The sequence below is a fragment of the Chlorocebus sabaeus genome, chromosome 12, assembly GCF_047675955.1.
Source record: "Chlorocebus sabaeus isolate Y175 chromosome 12, mChlSab1.0.hap1, whole genome shotgun sequence".
NCBI classification, from domain to species: Eukaryota; Metazoa; Chordata; class Mammalia; order Primates; family Cercopithecidae; genus Chlorocebus; species Chlorocebus sabaeus.
In genome coordinates this window covers 63,054,512-63,072,673 of record NC_132915.1, presented here as the reverse complement: position 1 = coordinate 63,072,673, position 18,162 = coordinate 63,054,512, and the positions used below count along the sequence as shown (strand labels likewise).

The 18,162-nt window shown below is 48.4% G+C and overlaps 1 protein-coding gene across 12 annotated transcripts in view; it reads left to right on the top strand.

Moving 5' to 3' along the window:
• FAM219A (family with sequence similarity 219 member A) overlaps positions 1-18,089 on the top strand; it is a 59,018-nt gene extending 40,929 nt beyond the window's left edge. For 2 of the 12 annotated variants that reach the window (XM_073021735.1, XM_007968928.3), the window contains exons 2-7: positions 10,314-10,413; positions 10,575-10,649; positions 13,486-13,588; positions 13,828-13,908; positions 14,574-14,628; positions 15,154-18,089. In XM_073021735.1, coding sequence (XP_072877836.1) covers positions 10,314-10,413; positions 10,575-10,649; positions 13,486-13,588; positions 13,828-13,908; positions 14,574-14,628; positions 15,154-15,312 — 573 coding nt within the window. In that variant the 3' untranslated portion in view covers positions 15,313-18,089. The remainder of the gene's footprint in view (positions 1-10,313; positions 10,414-10,574; positions 10,650-13,485; positions 13,589-13,827; positions 13,909-14,573; positions 14,629-15,153) is intronic. The other 10 variants (XM_073021736.1, XM_007968931.3, XM_073021739.1 and 7 more) reach the window with 6 other exon arrangements.
• Positions 18,090-18,162: the final 73 nt, after the last annotated feature.

The following is an 18,162-nucleotide window of genomic DNA, read 5'->3' as shown; positions in this document are numbered from 1 at the left end:
AAAATACAGAAATACAAAATATAATACTTTTTTTTTTTTTTTTGAGACGGAATCTCCAGGCTGTTGCCCAGACTGGAATCCAGTGGCATAATCTTGGCTCACTGCAACCTCCACCTCCCAGGTTCAAGTGATTCTCGTGCCTCAGCACCCCACCACACCCAACTAATTTTTATATTTTTTAGTAGAGAAGGGGTTTTGCCACGTTGGCCAAGCTGGTCTCGAACTCCTGGCCTCAAGTGATCCTCCTGCCTTGGCCTCCCAAAGTGCCGGGATTACAGGTGTGAACCACAGCGCCCGGCCACAAAATAGGCCGTGTTCTTTAAACGTTCTTTAAACGTTGTTCTATACACATGTATTAGTTGCTACTCTCTGATTACAGTAACAAAATAAAAAATCCAAGTCGAAGCTAAGAAAGAGAATAGACTATGAAGACACTAGGGTTTCTTTCTTTTCTCTCTTTTCTTTTTTTTCTTTTCTCTTTTCTTTTCTTTTTTCTTTTCTTTCTCAGGATTTCACTCTGTCACTCAGGCTGGAATGCAGTGGCACAATCATGGCTCACTCCAGCCTCAACCTCCTGGGCTCAGGCGATCCTCCCACCTCAGCCTTCTGAGTAGCTGGGGCTACAGGTGTGCACCACCACACCTTGCTAATTTTTTGTCTTTTTGGAGAGTCACTGTCTCGCTATCTTGCCTAGGCTGGGTTTCTTTTAATGCCTAAGCACAGCATGAAGTCAGGCTTTGGATGGGTAAGGCAGGCTCTAGAACCAGAGCCTGAAACCTAGGGAGCACTCTCACCATCTCTTGTGTTTACTTCTTTCTGAACATCAGCTGTATTCTTGTTTTCCTCCCCAATGGCTCTCTCTGTTACCCAGTCCATAGTATTGAACTTTACATCTCTATTTAAGTCCCACTTCCCGATTCTGGGGGAGACTGATTTGCTCTGCCTCATCCAGGCATGTATCCAAAGGGGTGGAATCACATAGAACCAGCATAGTTCCTGGAGGCTCATTCCTATGACCATGAAGATGGGAACAGCACCAACTCCCAAAGAAGGAAGGGAAGCTCCAGAGTGTTGCTGCTGTAGCATACGCAAAAGGCTCTGATACAGTAGAACATTAACAAGTGTTTTTCTCAAGGTAGTGAAACTAAAGGTGATTTTAAAAAATTTTAGCATGTATCACTTTATAGTAGAGAAATCTATAAAACTTTTCATAGCTACAGTTGTTACTAGGCCTGGGGGCAGTAGCACCCTCCTCCATTTTGGTTGTCCCAGTGACAGATACCATTCAAGATACTAAGGCTTGGCAGTGCTTACTTTTGGTAATGAATTCTATACTAGCAGCTGTTTAAGGAGTCAGAGAATCCTCAGCGACTCCCAAGACCAGTTGGAGACCCAAACTCTAGCCCAAGCATGATAATCCTTTCTATTTCTTTCTGGTGAACTTGACTATACCCCAAAATGCAAATGCTCTGCAGAAGTGTGTGTAGAAAGAAAGAGTGCTTTCCCAACTTGGCCATCATAGTGAGATTCCCTCTCTAAAGAAAAAAAAAAAATTAGTCAGGCATAGTGGTTGTGTGTGCCTACAGTTGTAGTTACTCAGGGGGCAGAGGTAGGAGGTCACTTGAGCCCAGGAGGTCAAGGTTACAGTGAGCTATGACAGCACTACTGCACTCCAGCCTGGATGACAGAGTGAGACCCTGTCTCTAGAAAACTAAAAGAAAAAGAAAGAGAAGGAAACAATGAAAAGAAAAGAAAGAGGAAAGATGCTTTCCTCTTCTGCATTCTACTGCCAGGTTATAGTCCAGAGCTGGATAGTGGAAACTCAGTGTGTTGACTTTGTTTGAATTGGGACTTCCGTTAGAGAAAAACTTAGAAGATTTGGGAGATTTAAACTGATAAGAGAAGCCTCCCTGAGCCAGCCAGGATTCTCTGCCCTCTCTCCTAAATGTAAGCTTCACAAACTTTCTCTCCAGATTTTCTGTTCTCCCTCTATTTGTAAGACCCACTAACACTTGGAGAGATCCTCTCCATTATGTTCCCCTGATTCTCCTCTAGATCTCCCATAAAGACCTTATCCCTATCAAAAGTCTTTGTCTTTCCCTGTAAGTGGGATCCCTAAGGACCTTTTAATTTAATTTAATTTAATTTTACTTGAAGTTCTGGGATACATGTGCAGAATGTGCAGGTTTGTTACATAGGTATACATGTGCCATGGTGGCTTGCTGCACCTATCCCCTAAGGATCTTAATATGTCCCAAAAAGATCTAAGTCCTGGCCAATTGCCTGGCTTTGCAGGCAGTGCCTGGAGAAAACTTGGAGAAAAGGAGATGGGGAACAAAAACAGGAGCTGCCCAGCAGTGGGATTAAGAAATGGCCAATGTGTTGAGGTGTGACTTCAGGTCATACTGCAGAGTAAGAGCTGTCACTGGCCAGATGACTTATATGTTGAGGTGTTGAGTCCGAGAAGATGGGAATGCCTTAGGCTGAATGGACAGCCCTCTGCAGGGAAGTAGAGCCATCTAACTAATGCATAGATTGCTACTAACTATTCTTGGACCAGAGGCAAGATTTCTACCCAACGATGAGCATTTAGTGAAGTTAAGTTATATTTGCTGGATCTCCCTCTAAAATTTGATATCTAAACATGTTTATTTCTACACACTGCCATGAGATGTTTTGGAATGGAATAGCCCTGAACAGGAAGACCACAGCTCTAAGTAGTTTCTCAGCTGACCTCTGGATAAATTTATGATAACAGCTGGTCTTTGATGCTCTATTTTACTGTGCCCACTTGTCAGAGAGTGGGCTGAGCCACAGACCTTCCCTGACTTCCCATTTCTTAACAGCACCATCCTTCCTGGCCCTGATTTCTATTCCCTGCTTTTCTGTCTATCCTGCCTCCTGCTATTATCCAGGGAAAATAAACAGGTACAGACATGACTTTATTCCAGAAGTAGCCTTCCAGCGTTCTCCAACTCAGAACTGCCTCCCCCAATTAACCTTAAAACTAAAGGAAAATTATTCTGTGTTCTGTGAAGAATGCTTAGATAGTATTGGTATGAGCGCTTTGCTTCTTCATACCTCACTCTAAGTCCATTTCCATTTTCATATTCCTGAGAATTAGTACTTGGAGGTGAGAACAGAGGTCACTTTCTCTTCTTGGGAAGGCTGATATTGAATCATGTCTCTACCCTGGATTATCACGTTCAGTCCACAAGACAATGGCAAGATTGTTCAGCACCACGGAGAGCGCCTTTCATCCTTAGGACTGGATCGTGGGTGGGTGAAAGATGAGGATTGTAGCTGAGAGCCCAGGCAGTCTGATCTCCTTCCACTCTGGCCAGCCACCAAATAGTCCTTTTCCCCCAACCCCTTAGTGTTCACCTTTTTCCTTTTGCTAATGAGTTTTTTTAGGAAGGAGCTCCCCTAACTTTCTACCCCCTTTCTGCCTCCATGTTATCTGAATCTGCCACCTCCCTTCCTTTTTTCCTCTCCTCCTCACCTCACCTTCCTTACCTCCCTTCTGTTTTGTTAAGGAGACTCCCTCCTATGGTCCAAAGTTCTGGCTCCATCTGCTCATGATTCCTCAAAGACCATGCCCCCTCAAACATCTCCTTTTCTACACAGCTTCCTTCCCCTCAGTCTAGGACAGGTCTAGTTTTCCCTAGCTATAAAGAAATCCTAGAAATCGAAAGCTCCCTCTGGCTGCCACCCATTCTCATTCCTTCCCTTCTCAGTCTTGCTCCTTTAAAGAACAGCCTGTGCTCGCTCTGTCTGCTTCTTCATCTCCTGTTCTCTCCTAAATCCCCTGTCATCTGGGCTCTGTTTCTACTCTTCAGCTAAAATTGTGTTCACTGAGATTACCTATGACTTTTTTATTTCTACATTTTGTCTTTATCTTATGGACCCATCTGCTTATTTGACACTGTTGATTTCTTCCACCTTGAAACTCTACTTGAATGGTTCCTAGTTCTACTCTTACATTCCTCTCTGCTCCTACCCAGTCTCCTTCCTCCATTCATTACCTAAGGTTGGATATTTCCCAGAACTTCACCCTTGATTTTTTTTCACTCTGCTCATTCTGAGAGAGCTTATTCTTCACTGTGACTTACATCACCACCAACCCACACCTATTTTCTGAGCTCCCACACTTCAAATCCTACCAACTAGTGATATCGTCTGGTGTCCAAAAGACACCTCAAAATTCAACATGTCCCCAAATGAACTCATCTGATTTTTCCCTAGCAATGCAGTTGTGCCTTCTTCTGCATTTAGTAACTTGTCTTAATAATTAGTACTCTAGGCCAGGCGCAGTGGCTCACGCCTGTAATCGTAGCACTTTGGGAGGCCGAGGCGGGCGGATCACGAGGTCAGGAAATCGAGACCATCCTGGCTAACATGGTGAAACCCCGTCTCTACTGAAAATACGAAAAAAAAAAAAATTAGCCAGGCATGGTGTCAGGCACCTGTAGTCCCAGCTACTCGGGAGGCTGAGGCAGGAGAATGGCATGAACCCGGGAGGTGGAGCTTGCAGTGAGCAGAGATCATGCCACTGCACTCCAGCCTGGGCGACTGAGTGAGACTCTGTCTCAAAAAAAAAAAAAAAAAAAAAAAAAAAAAAATTAGTACTTTTCCCAATTAACTCCAGACAGAAAACTAGGAATGTCCAGACCCTTTGTTTTACATTTTATATCAGAAGCCTGCCAAGTCTACTCTTTTTTGACATCTTCCTTTCTGTCCTTTTATCTTCTGCTGCTGCTTGGTTCAGGCCCCTGTTATCTCTTGCTAGCATTGTTGCGGTAGTTTCCTAATTATCCTTACCTCCAGTCTCACTCCCTTCCCACTCGTCTTGCACATGGCTGTTGGAGGGTCCTTTTCCATCTCGAATCTGAACATGTTACTCCCTTCTTAAGGCTTCATTGGTTCCCCATCGTCTTCTGAGTAAAGAAAAAAATCAAAGCCCACATTCCAGCATGATCTGAGTTCCCTCCTGACTCCACCAACTTGATTTCCTGCAACTTTTCACCATACCTTCTAAGCTTCAGCTATAGCAAAATGCCGACCATTCCTCGAATGTACTATGCTAGTTTCGTGCTTCTGAGACTTTTCACATGTTCCCTGAATGTCCTTACTCCTCGCTCTTAAACTAACTGGTGACCTAATGTTTTAAGATCTTTTCAAGTGTCTCCTTTGACCACCCTCCCTTTGTCCCATTCCCTCTACTTTTATATGGCTCTTGGTTATGTTTATTAATAATTATTGGGAGCTTCTTAAAGATGAACTGTTTTCTTTTCTTTCTTTTTTATTTTTATTTTTAAAGACAGGGTCTCAATATGTCAATATGTTGCCCAGACTGGACTTGAACTCCTGGGTTTAAATGATCCTCCTGCCTCAGCCTCATGTAGCCAGGACTACAGGTGCATGCCAGCATGCCCAGCTGTGACTCTTTTCTATTTGTATTTGTGAGCCCTACCTTCATTAAATAAATGAAAGAATTGTATCATGCTGGAGTGAGGGAAGAGAGGAAACAGGGTGCCCTGTGGCCAGGCCTTTCATCACCCTAAGGAGGGCACACCTTTTCTACAGATACCTCCATATATAAGCCAGGTTCCAACCTATGTGGTGTCAGGGATGCAGCTGCAGGCCAGCCACTCCCAGGGCACACTGACCATGATAGTGTATTCCTCACTGAACCTATAATAGCAATATCTTTATAGTTAACATGGATATAGTGCTCAAGGTATACTATGCTAAGGACTATTCTAACTGCTTAATACATATTAACTCCTTTTATCCTCACAAGAACCCTTGACCTAGGTATTAGTGTTGGTCCCATTTACAGATGAGGAAGCTGAAACCCAGATCTTACAGCTACTAACTGGAGGAGCTGGAATTTGAACCTAGGTACTCTGGCTACAGAGTCTGTGCTTTTAACCATTACAATCTTCCTTTCAGTTTGTGTGGCAAGGAGAATGGGATTGTGTAGGTTGTCTTCCTTTAGTCAGAGCATCCCCTTAGCACTGAGAGTGAGGTCAGACCATCCAAGCCATATGTCTGTTGCCCAGTGGAGGAGTATAATTTGAGTGTTGGGGAGGCAATCACATGTCTACTGGGTACTGAGGAGAATCAGATAAGTTCATGGATCCGAATACATACATTAGGAACTACAAGACCCTCTACAAGTCTTCTTTTTTGCCACCCAGAGTCCTACCAGAGTAGCCCATAAAGGTCTGTGGGTCATTCAGGAAAGCAGACTCTTCCATCTGCTTCTCCAGATCCTCCTTCTTAAGACTCCAGGTATTAGCCTTGAAGGTTCTACACTTTTGTTTTTTTCCTTTGTTTCCCTTTTTACCCACCCAATTTTATCCTGCTTATTTGGGATCTCTTGGGTCCCAGCCTACCATTGTATTGGCTGCACTACCCACAGCTCCAACAAGTAAAGCCAGCCAGCTAAAGATAGTTCACGAGTTGGTACAGCCCTGGGGCAGGGGGACAAAGGAAGAGGTTAATATGCAGACTGATGCTTGGGCCTGCAAAAATGGAGCAGCCTCCCAAAGGGCCTGTCTTTAGCTCCAAGCCCAAGTCATGTTCTCTTCCCTATGTCCCTCCCTGCATGCTTTGAAAGGTTATTGACTCCATCACTGACCTTGGGTAAGACACTTCTACTCTCGGCCCAGGTTTCCTCATTTTTAAAAAGAATGGGTGATAAGTTGATATTTGTTGAAGCTGTTGATAGGTATCTATGATTTCACTATATTATTTTCTCTACTTGTTATAATTTCCATAATAAAACATTTTTAAAGATTTAAAATCAAAAGATTTTAACCTTTTAAAAAAAAATAGAACCTTTTCTCCAACCAAAATGTTGCAACAGGCTGATATATAAATGAAATAAAGGGGAATCTACTCTTATTAAAGGGAAGCCAGACCCCCATTCTATAGCTTCCCCCTCACAATCACTCAGGGAACACAGTTTAATGAAAATCAGTGGACCAAACTATTATAATTCTAAGGATTCTTCTGATGCTTTTGCCTTCCTCTAGCTATATTGGCTTTGCACTAGCCATTAGCCTATATATCCTGTCCCAGAAACAGTGAGGCTGGGCTATTAATCATTTCTGTAGTCTTTGGAGAATGTATTTGAAGGGTTGCAGAAACAGGGTTTGCTGTTAGAGATGCATTTCAATGTCTGTCTCTGCTGAGTGTTTATTAATAATCTTGTTAATCTCTAGTTCCCAGATCTAGCTCACGCCTTCAGATGTCCTTGGGGGGCACTTTAAATTCTCCCTGATTTCTTGGAGCCAGGCACTTCCTTCTGCCTGGAGTCTTTTCTGATACTTATATTCATGAATATTTTACATTTAATCTCCCTGATTACATTGCCATGAGACGGTTGTGGTGCATTGGCTGCATTTCTAAGGGAAGACATAGAGGAAGCTCACAGTAAAGGCTTATGTTTGCAGGCACAGTGCCAGCGATCTTTGTGCTTGCCACGAATGTGGCCTTCTGTCATGGATAGTGATGGAGGAGATGCTGAATGGTGGGCTTTGCATGGCACCTCTCAGCCTAGGGCTCTGCCACCTGGTCAGGCCCCTCCTGAGTTGTGGTCCAAAGGAGCTGGCAGTTTCACTCAGGATCAAATACCACCGGGAACTGCCCTGTAGGCCTCAAGGACCACATGTGGGTCCCGGTGACCAGAGTTGCTCAACAGCTTCCTAGCCCTGTCCTTCCTGTGCAATCTACCTCCCATGTTACCATTTACACCCAGTACCTCCAGACTGAGAGAAGAAACTTTGATTAACTCATCTGCACTGAGGAGTAAAAAGTTAGCCCCAAACGTCTAAGGGCTTGTGTTTTTAAAAATCAGCCCCAGGGAAAGGATGGTGAGGCCCAACACTCTCATGTGATAGATGGGGTGGAAGGTTAAGGAGGAAAAGCAGGATTGAAATGCCACAGATTTAGAAGTCTTCAGTATAAAAATGCCAATCAGAACTATAGGAGACATCAGGGCTCCCCAAGGAGCGAGAGGAGGGCCAAGGGCAGGACCCTACAGAGGAGGCAAAGGGTTGTGGGAGGACAGAGAAATGATAGAGAGGCAAGAGATGAGCCAAGGGAGGAAGCCTTTTCCAAATGGATGTGGTATATGTGACATGTGACGAATGCTACCAAAAAAGTGAAGGAATGTGACTTGGGACTTGGAAATGTGCCAGTGCTGCCCTGGTAGGGTCCTATCAGCATGTTTATGGGATTTACCCTTTAAAAAGCCTTCCCTCTGGCTGCTTTGCAGTGAGCACTTTCTGTGGCCCACAGGAAATCCAGAGCCCAGCTGTTCCATCTCCACCTCCCCTGCAGGTAGCAGCTGAGAGGCTGTTTTGGCTGCAGAGAGGCACATCAGGGCCAGTAGAGGTTTGCTTCTCCAAGGCTGTGCAGGACAGGTGTTGTCTATGAGTCTCTCAAGGAGGTTGCTGAGCCAGGGAGGATGAAGGACTTGGAGCATGGGAAGTTGCCCAAGATGCAGGCACTGCGGCACCCAGCCTTTCTGAGCAAAGCCTTCTTCCCTTCTTCTACTCAGTCAAGGCTAAGGGCTAGGGATCAAAGCAGGGGAGGGAGGCACAGGTTTTGCCCTCAGGAACTTGCAAACCCCTGTGGCAACACAGCCCACCCAGAGTCTTGTGCTCTGGATGGCCTGAAGGAACACAGACAAGGCCAGGATTTCCCTCTCAAACCTGCTAGACTTTTCCCTTTCCCCTTAGTGACAAGCATATTTTCATTCCCACTGCCTCATTTTAAAGGGAACAGAAGCCACCATAATGGTTATATATCTTTCCCTTGCTGGGTCACCAGCAGCCACTCAGATCACTGGGCCTGACACCGTGGCAGCATTCTACATGCCCATCTGTCTACTCCCTGCATCCGCAGAGGCAGAACAGGCAGCAGCCTTGGATCCCCTCTGCACTCCTCACACCTTAGGCTTAGCACTCTACAGGCCCTGGTTAAAATGCAAAGACAACTAGGATGGCAGCACCCCCGTCAGTGGTTGGTCCTCAGAGTCTCAGGGAGAATGTGGATGACTTCAGCCACTTCCAATTGACTGAGGCAGGCTGGGCCAGGGCCCTGGATCTTGCAGCAGAGGAGGGTGTTTGGGAGGGGATGGCAAGGCTAGATAAGGACTCTTAGCTGGGCATGGTGGCTCATGCCTGTAATCCTACCACTTTGGGAGGCTGAGGCAGGCGGATCATGAGGTCAAGAGTTCGAGACCAGCCTGGCCAATATGGTGAAACCCCATCTCTACTAAAAATACAAAAATTAGCTGGGCATGGTGGCATGCACCTGTAGTCCCAACTGCTCAGGAGGCTGAGGCAGGAGAATCGCTTGAAGCTGGGAGGCGGAGGTTATAGTGAGCCAAGATTGCACCACTGCACTCCAGCCTGGGCGACAGAGCAAGACTCCGTCTCAAAAAAAAAAAAAAAAAAAAAAAAAAAGACTCTGGACAGCACAGTTCCCAGCCCAATTAGAGATTAATGAAGAGGGCAGTGAAGAGGATGTCAAAGGTTCCAGACACAAGACAATACACAGAATTTGTGCTTTCCTATCTTCCTGGCCATCTGTAGAATCAAGTGTTTTGCCCTCTGGGCAGCAAAAGACTAACTGGCCACCTGCTGGTTTGTCATTATTTGTCTTCTCATCTACCATACCTAGCCAACTTTTCAGGTTCTCCCAGGAGACATTCTTTAGGCGTCATTTGTGAACTGGAGAAGTCCTCATTAGAACTATTTTTTGTCCAGTGGCTGTAGCCTTGAAGGCTGGTGTGGCTTGGCCAGTCAGTTCTCTGGATCCTGTGAAGGGACCTGTCCAGCACTGGGAAACAGAGGGAGACGACCCATCTCAGACAGCACTTACTCTCCCCTTAACCCAGACTTAAACTCACAAGAACCTAGGAAGACCTTGCCAAGCAAGTACACAGGAAAGGCCTGAAGGGAAGGGCTACTAGTATGGGAGTTAGGAGAAGGAAGTCCTGTGAGTTTAAAGAAATCATGATGGGCTTTCTGGAGGAGGCTAGACCACACAGGACTTTGAGGACAGACACCAAGTTGGGTGTACGTGGAACCCAGATCCTTGGTTCTTCTACCTAGCCCAGTGTTTTTGTCCCACAGTAGATGGGTCTGCCCCTCTCTCCCTGAATGCCCTGCCTGCTGTGAGTGGTGAATGCTCACAGAAGCCCAGAGGGCAGGTAGGAAGGCTAGTTTCAGGGCTGAGAGCAGCCCCCTGTCTTCACTCCCTAACAACTCTGTCTTACTGCTTTCTCCCCACAGGACCCAACCGCTGCCTCCATCTCAGACGGAGACTGTGACGCCCGGGAGGGTGAGTCAGTAGCCATGAATTACAAACCATCCCCGCTCCAAGTGAAGCTGGGTGAGTGTGTCTGGGGGGTGAGGGAGATGTGGGGAGTAGGCAAGATGCTCTGGGCTGGGTCTACAATGAGGTGCCACAAATAAACCAGCTCAGCCTAGATGATTCCAAGACTCAAGCCTTCAAGTCATTGGCACTGCCAGGTGGCACCTTGTCTCCTACAGGCAAAGAGGGCAATTACAGTTCTCTGCAGGAGCCTGAAACTCTAAGAGGCATCTCTGAAGCCAAGGACGTTCCAGGTATTCTGGGGGATAGCTGCAGGGTTTTCATGGAACCCTAGAGAGAGGACTTGAAAGTCCCATCAGACACTGGATCAGGCTGAGAGGAAGCTGCCTTAGAAGTGGGGTGTTACTTGTTATGTCTAAGGGATAGAAAGGAATGAGAGTTCCAACCCCAGAAGCCGAGCCCTTCTCCCAATTACAACCTCAGCCCATCTAGAGATCTCTGGGCCCAGCTGGCACCTATTTGGGGGATTTTTCCCTTAGTTTCTTAGAAAACCCAAATATCTCCCTTTCTTTCCGGGTCACATTTCCCTTGTGGCTTTGTCTCATGTCCACTCCGAAGTCAGTTTACCGTGCAGCCTGATCCTGTGAAGTCCCCTCGCTCCTGGCCACTGTCCACAGCTCCTGCCACCATTGCCCTCCCTTCACCCCATGTGCTGCCCCTCTCCCTCAGGGACCAAAGTTTCACTGTCTCACGGCTGCTGTATATAACACACTTTTATGAAAACGTTGGTTTCTTAAAGAGAAATTACAAAACAGGACATAGAGGAAAGAGTTTACAATTAAATATAGGTCATTATTATCCTTCCAAGCTCCTCTGCCATCCAGGCCACCGTCCTGTCCATCCTCCTCCTCAGGCTCCAGCTGCCCAACAATTACTGATGCCTCCTTAGTTCTAAGGGCCCTTTCCCTACAACTTTCTCCCTCCTTTCCACAGAGGCCTGTACTTTTATTATTCAACTGCTATTTTTTTATTTTCTTACCTTGCTTGCTTCTCTCCTTCCAGACCACATCCAGGGAGCCCCTCGAGCTGTTTTGCTAAACAAGAATAGTTCTCTCCTTGGAATTTGTTTCTATTCCTAGGACATCAGATTAAAACTGCAGCCAATTTTATTCACTGGGGGGACGGGGTTGGTCTTTTTTTTTTTTTTCTTTTTTCTTTTTTTTTTTGAGACAGAGTCTCTCTCTGTTGTCCAGGCTGGACTGCAGTGGCGTGATCCTGGCTCACTGCAACCTCTGCTTCCCTGATTCAAGTGATTCTCCTACCTCAGCCTCCCAAGTAGCTGGGATTATAGGCGCACACCACCATGCCCAGCTAATTTTTATATGTTTAGTAAAGATACGCTTTCACCATATTGGCCAGGCTGGTCTGGAACTCCTGGCTTCAAGTGATCCGCCCACCTCGGCCTCTCAAAGTGCTGAGATTACAGGCATGAGCCACTATGCCCAGCCTATTATTGTTTAATATAACAATACAAGTATTTTAACAAGCATAACTTCTTTACTCTCCCCCATCACATTCTCCTCCTAAGAGGTAACCATTCCAAGCCTTTTTAGTTTTTGTAGTTTTACTTTGTATTTTAATATAAGTGGTGTCATATTGTGCACATTTTCTGAAACTTGGCCTTCCCTCTCCCACCACCTAAATTTTGGAGCTCCTTCTAATGTCAGCATATAGTGACTTCATTCTTTTAAATGGTTGTATAGTAGTCTGTAGTTTGGTTTTGCCAGTTTATTGTTTGCTTTTTTCCCACTATTTCAGACAAATTCAGCATGTTTTAAAATCACATCTTTTTTCCTCCCCATTATATTACCATCAAAGCTCCTCATGAAAATTCACAGCATTGTCCCAGTTGCACCAAGTTCCGCCAGAAACTTTAAGGCAAATTGCACCCCCTAGAGGCCTAGAGTGGTAATGGCAGCTGCCACCTTCTGGAAAGAAGCTGGGAAAAAACTGGAATCAGATGAGCAGTGGCAAGGAAAGAGGGTCAAAGAGTAGGAGACAGAGATTCAGAGACATGAGGTCAGGGGAAATTTCAAAGTGAGTCACAGTAGCTGTAAATGTCCTCCCCATCCTTACCCTCTGGAGCATTTGGTTATTTTATGAGTCATTTTCCCTAGTGTCCCTCTCTACCTAACAGTTCCTTTTCCTAGATCTAGGCTTTAATTGAGATGAGTAGGGAAGGGCAGATGGGACTCCTCCAAGACCCAGGCAGCTACTTCTGGGAACAGTTGTCTCATACCAGGCAGTGGAGTGGGTCACCTGATGGCCAGCTCCATGAACCTGGTAGGCTTTGGAACCTTGGAGAACTCAGACCTTGGCAAAGGAGTCAGGAGCACCACTCAGGCAGCGTAGCCAAATGGGCTGCCCCAGCCTCCTGCCCCTTACCTTGCAGCCCCATCCTGCCCCTCCCACATCACAATCTTCAGTGGCTTCTTTTTCCTTCTGTGTTAATCCCAAACTCCTCTGTCTGGCATTCAAGTCCTTCATGTTCTGAGTTTGTAACCAGAGAGAGTCTTCAGCCCCTTAGCACAGGACCTGACATATAATTAGTGACGTGGATATTTGTTGAATGAATAAGTGGCTGAATAAATGAATTTTACTTTTCTAACCTGACCTCTCTCTTCACCCCTCTATCCAGAGCCACACTTATGCTCACTTTTAAATGCATTTTTGCATGCACTGTCCCTCCTTCCTAGAATGCCCACCTCTCTCCAAGTCATGGTGTCACCTAAAGGAAGCCCTCTCTGACTGTGCCAGCCTTCTGTGATTGTCTCTCCCCCTCCAGCCTTTCCCTGGCATCAAGTACACACTAACTACCCTAACATGGGAGTTGTAGTTCCTGGAAAACAGGGGACAGCCTCCTCTTTTTGCCCCCTACTGTCTGCCTCAGGTTGTGCAGGGCCAGGTACTAGCTCCACAAAGCAGCAGGGGCCTGGAGTTGGGATCCCTGCCTCAGTCCTTCTAAGAGCAAGCGGTTTCACAGTGGAGGCCCAGCCCAGGCTGCCCTGAGTAGTAAGGCAGGGTGGCCTCAGGGGCAGGACACAGCTTCCTTCCCATGTTCTCCTGCAGAGAAGCAGCGGGAACTGGCCCGGAAGGGCTCCCTGAAGAATGGCAGCATGGGTAGCCCTGTCAACCAGCAACCCAAGAAGAACAATGTCATGGCCCGAACAAGGTAGAGGCCCTCCCTATCCAACCTGGACCCTGCCAGCCAGGATCTATTTCTGCTGGTCCTGAGCCTCCCTCTTTTCCCCTGCTCCTCAGGCCCAGCTCCTCTCTGAGAGGAGACAGCCTAACAGGATCCAAGGTGGGGAGGGAGGGAAGGAAGGAAGTGGTGGGATGGGACCTAACCCAGTCCCTTGCCAGGTTTCCATGCTCCACTTGCCACTCTAACTCCCAAAATTCTTCACCCAGGCTGGTTGTCCCCAATAAAGGCTACTCCTCGCTTGACCAGAGCCCCGATGAGAAGCCACTGGTAGCCCTTGACACGGACAGGTGTGTATGGGGGTTTGGGGGCAGCTGGGCAGCCCAAAGGAACCTGTGTAGCACAAGTGGGCTATACAAGCCATACCTGCTCTAATGTCAGAATTGGGGTATTCTTCAGCCAGAATCTCTCCAAGGGTGAATTCTCCAGGGATGGGAATTTTTTTACACCAGGGACTAGGGGTTGAAGAGAGGTGGCAGAGAGAGGAAAGGGGGGCCTACGCTGTCTGCTGTCATCCTGGGACAACTGATCCAATGGTTGTCCCTAACTGGCCTGTGATGTTGTCTCTGGACAGCAGAATATGATGCTTAATGCCCCATCCCCTCAGGGAGGAGCCCTACTCCCTGGAAAACACCTGGCTACACTTGGACTTTGGGAATACCCTACAGGTCAGGGTGATTTGAGTCTAGAAAAACAAAAGATGAGAAGGAAGGGGGTGAAAGGAGTAACTGCTATATTTAGAAGGAGGTTAAGGATAGCAATTGATTTTAAGGGTGGGGCTAGGGAACTTGTCTTTAAATTCCTGCATTTGCACAGCAAGCACAGTTTGTATTGAGATTTTGCTATTTGGAACTATGAGGGAGGTGTGGGATGCTGACTAATGGGAGGTGGGATTGTGGAGAGTTTTTTATTTAATTTCTTGGTATCACTTTCCCTCTCTTTCCTCCATGGCCAGCGATGATGACTTTGATATGTCTAGATACTCCTCCTCCGGCTACTCCTCTGCTGAGGTGAGCCCCTACCCCTTCTCGCCCTAGACACCACTGGGCAGGATCATCGCCATCAGGGGGAGGGCTGGGGCCAACGCCCAAGTACAATGAAAAAGAGGGCTGGGCAGGGCTGGGCGGTGCCCTGCACAGGGTGGGCCTGGGATAGGATGGAAAAAAAGTGGTTACTGGCCTCAAGTGCAGGGAGCCTAGGGTTAGGAGTGGGGCTTTAGATTGCAGCAGGCCATTTAAATAGAACAGGTGTAAAATACAGGTGATATCCTCTAGTAGCCGGCCTGAGATAGGGACAGGACCAGAGGTGTGAAGTTGACCTTAGAATGGGGAGGGATGACTAGAAAGAGAGGCCAGAGGTGGAGGAGGGCGCCTAGGCAGGAGCGGGGCCTGGGGGTATGGACAGACGCGGGACAGAGTGGGGCTGATATCCAAGGCACCGGCTGGACCAGGGCACAGACGGCCTGGAGTGGCCGCAGAGCCGTGGGTGGTGCCTCCCTGCCGCTCGGGCCTGACCTCCCTCCCCTTTGCCTACAGCAGATCAACCAAGATTTGAACATCCAGCTGCTGAAGGATGGCTATCGGTTAGATGAGATCCCCGACGACGAGGACCTAGACCTCATCCCCCCCAAGTCCGTGAACCCCACCTGCATGTGCTGCCAGGCCACGTCCTCCACCGCCTGCCACATTCAGTAGCGGGTGGGGCTGCTGCGGCTGCCAGGGCGGGGCCGCCAAGGGCTGGGTATGACGGGCAGAGGCCAACCCCTCCCTAGCTCGTCTGCCTGCCCCCCGGCCCCATGCCCCTACAGCCGCCAACCTTGTATAACAGTCATTGCTTCCTCCTATGGTAGGACGTGTACCTCTGTGTGTTCATGGAGCCGGAGAAACCAAAACCGGGTCTCTCTCCACCCAGGAGCTGAGGAGGGGTGAGGGCCGTTTGTTCAGTTACCTGGGGGAACCTCACCCAGCACCCTGCCCCACTTCCCAGGGCTGCAGTCCGGTGGCCAAGAGAGAAGACTGGACGGGAGGGAGGTCAACATTAACGAGTGGGGGGATCACAAAGCCAGGGGCTTGGCCCCACCCCAGCGAAGCCATGAACCCCCCAGCCCCGGTCTCAGCCTAACCAGGAAAGGGGCTCAGAGGGAGAAAGGCCCAGGGCAGTGGGGATGGGTCTCAGCACATCGGAGCCCCTTTCACATGCCCCCTACCGGCCCATGTTTCTATTTGCATTTCCCCCTCCTCAGATGGGAAGCCTGGCAAAGCTGCCCAACTGGGTAGTGCCCCTCACCCATCTGATCACTGCCTTCTTCCTCCTCTTGCCCCATTCACCCACTTCCTTGCTCCCTGGGAGTGGGGCAGGGTAAGGTGAGCCTTAGAGACAGGCTGAGGTTTGGGTGGTGTGATCTGTCCTCATTGGCCCCTCACCAATGCATCTATCTCTCTGCCACCAGCCCACCCCACCCCCACCTTCACCTATCCTTCTGCTCATTGGTCTCAATCCCAGGCTGGAAGCAGGGAGTAAGGCTGGCCTCCAATGGCCCATTCCTCTCATCCCAGCCCAAGACCCGGGAGGCTGCTTCCCAGTAAGAATCCAGGAGCAAGTTTTGGAGAATCCAGTGGGCTGAGTGGCTGTATGGATGTGGTTGTTTGGATGTGGTAGGGAGTGCTTAGCAGAATGTGTGTATATCTCTGAGGCTGTCAGGGGGTGGGTGTGTGTGTGTCTCTGTTGGACCTGTCTCTCCTCAGTCTATTCCTGTCATAGATGTGGGTGTCCCTCGTGGGCAAGTGCCTGTGTGGTCTGTTTACAGTGCAGAAGGCGGCTCAGCAGTGCAATGGGCTGACAGCCTTAGACCAGGAGTCAGAAGCCTGGGTTTTGGTTGTAGCTCTGGCCCCTCCCTGTGATCTTCAACAAGCCACTTGCTTTCTCTGGTCTTCAGTTTGCTCAACTAGAAAATGAATAGCAGCTGAAATTATGTTTAAGATCCTTTTATACCTGAAAGAGTTTCTTCATAGGAATTTCTGTGGTGGGGAGGGGGTGATCTCTGTGTGTCTCAGTACACCTAAAGGTTGGGGTGGGGCTGAGTTGTGTGCCTCTATAGAAAGGGGAAGGGGCAGTTCCTATCAGGACTGTGTATGTCTGAGCACACGTGGCTCTGTTTGGGATTACGTGTTTTCTGTGAATGTGTATGTGTGTTGGGGGGTATCTATTGTGTGTGGCTGTATAGGGTGTCTGTAGGTCAAGATGTGTATACAGCTGCTTCTGCTATTGCTGGTTTGGGGGAGGGTTCCGGAAAGCTGAGGCTGAAAATCAAGAGGGAAGAGGTAAGGAAAGCCCTCCTCTGGAGCTGGGCAGTGTAGACCTGACACCATGTGAAGAAAAATGAAAGCACAGATAGCCTAAAACTGCACAGGCCTGTGCCCACATACCTTATAGCACAGGCCCAGGTGGATCATCTCATGCTAACACCCCACATGTGCTGCTGGATCCACTCCCATGGATCCACTCACATGCTGCAGGCATGCAGTAGATTCACCCACAGCCCACTCTCTGGACACCAATCCTGGGAGATGGCAGCTGGAATGGGGACCAATGAGAGGAGGGAGTGAGGCTGTTGGCTTAGGAAGGGTGGCACCTCTCCCTGCATCATACCCAGGAAGTGCCAACTCCAAAATATTGAGGTGCAGCTTACCACCCCCCACTCCTCCAACCCATCCCTACCTCCTCTAGTGCCAGGGACCCACGTTAGATGATGAGAAAATGCCAAACAAAGGGGGGCAAGGACAGAGAAGGTACCTGCAGGACCCATAAGGCTCATACTGGCCCCCATCTGAGCCCACCTCTCCCACCCAGATCAACATCCCCCCAGCCCCTGTGCCCCCATCATCTGGACCCCAGAGCCAGGCCTCCCACTACCACCACCACCCCGAGGCTCCTTGATTCACCTTTCTAGAACATGGGTACCTCCTCTTTTTGGGGGCTCATTTAGACTGCTGCCTTTGCTGCTGACTTGCTGTGTGACTCGGGCCCATTGTTCAATCCCTGTGGCCCTTAGACACCAGGGAAAATCTCCCTCCCACAGGACATGCTAGTTCCCTGGCAGGCAAGGGCTTCCAACTGAGGCAGTGTATGTGTGTCAGAGAGAGGCAGGAAGCCGGCAGTGGCAGCTTCCGTGTCTAGGGGGGGGCATGGCTCCCTCCTTCCCTGTCTGGGAGGTTAGAGGGAAGAATCTAGGCCTTAGCTTGCCCTCCTGCCGCCCTTCCCCTTGTAGATACTGCCTTAACACTCCCTCCTCTCTCAGTCGTGGCTGCCACCCAGCCAGGTTTCTCCGTGCTCACTAATTTATTTCCAGGAAGGTGTGTGGAAGACATGAGCCGTGTATAATATTTTTTTTAACATTTTCATTGCAGTATTGACCATCATCCTTGGTTGTGTATCGTGTAACATAAATAATGATATTAAAAGCATCAAACAAGCCAGCCTCAGCTCCCTCCCTGGGGTGTGGGCAAGGGGCAGATGGGCTGGGAAGCAGAGAGAACCAGTCCTCT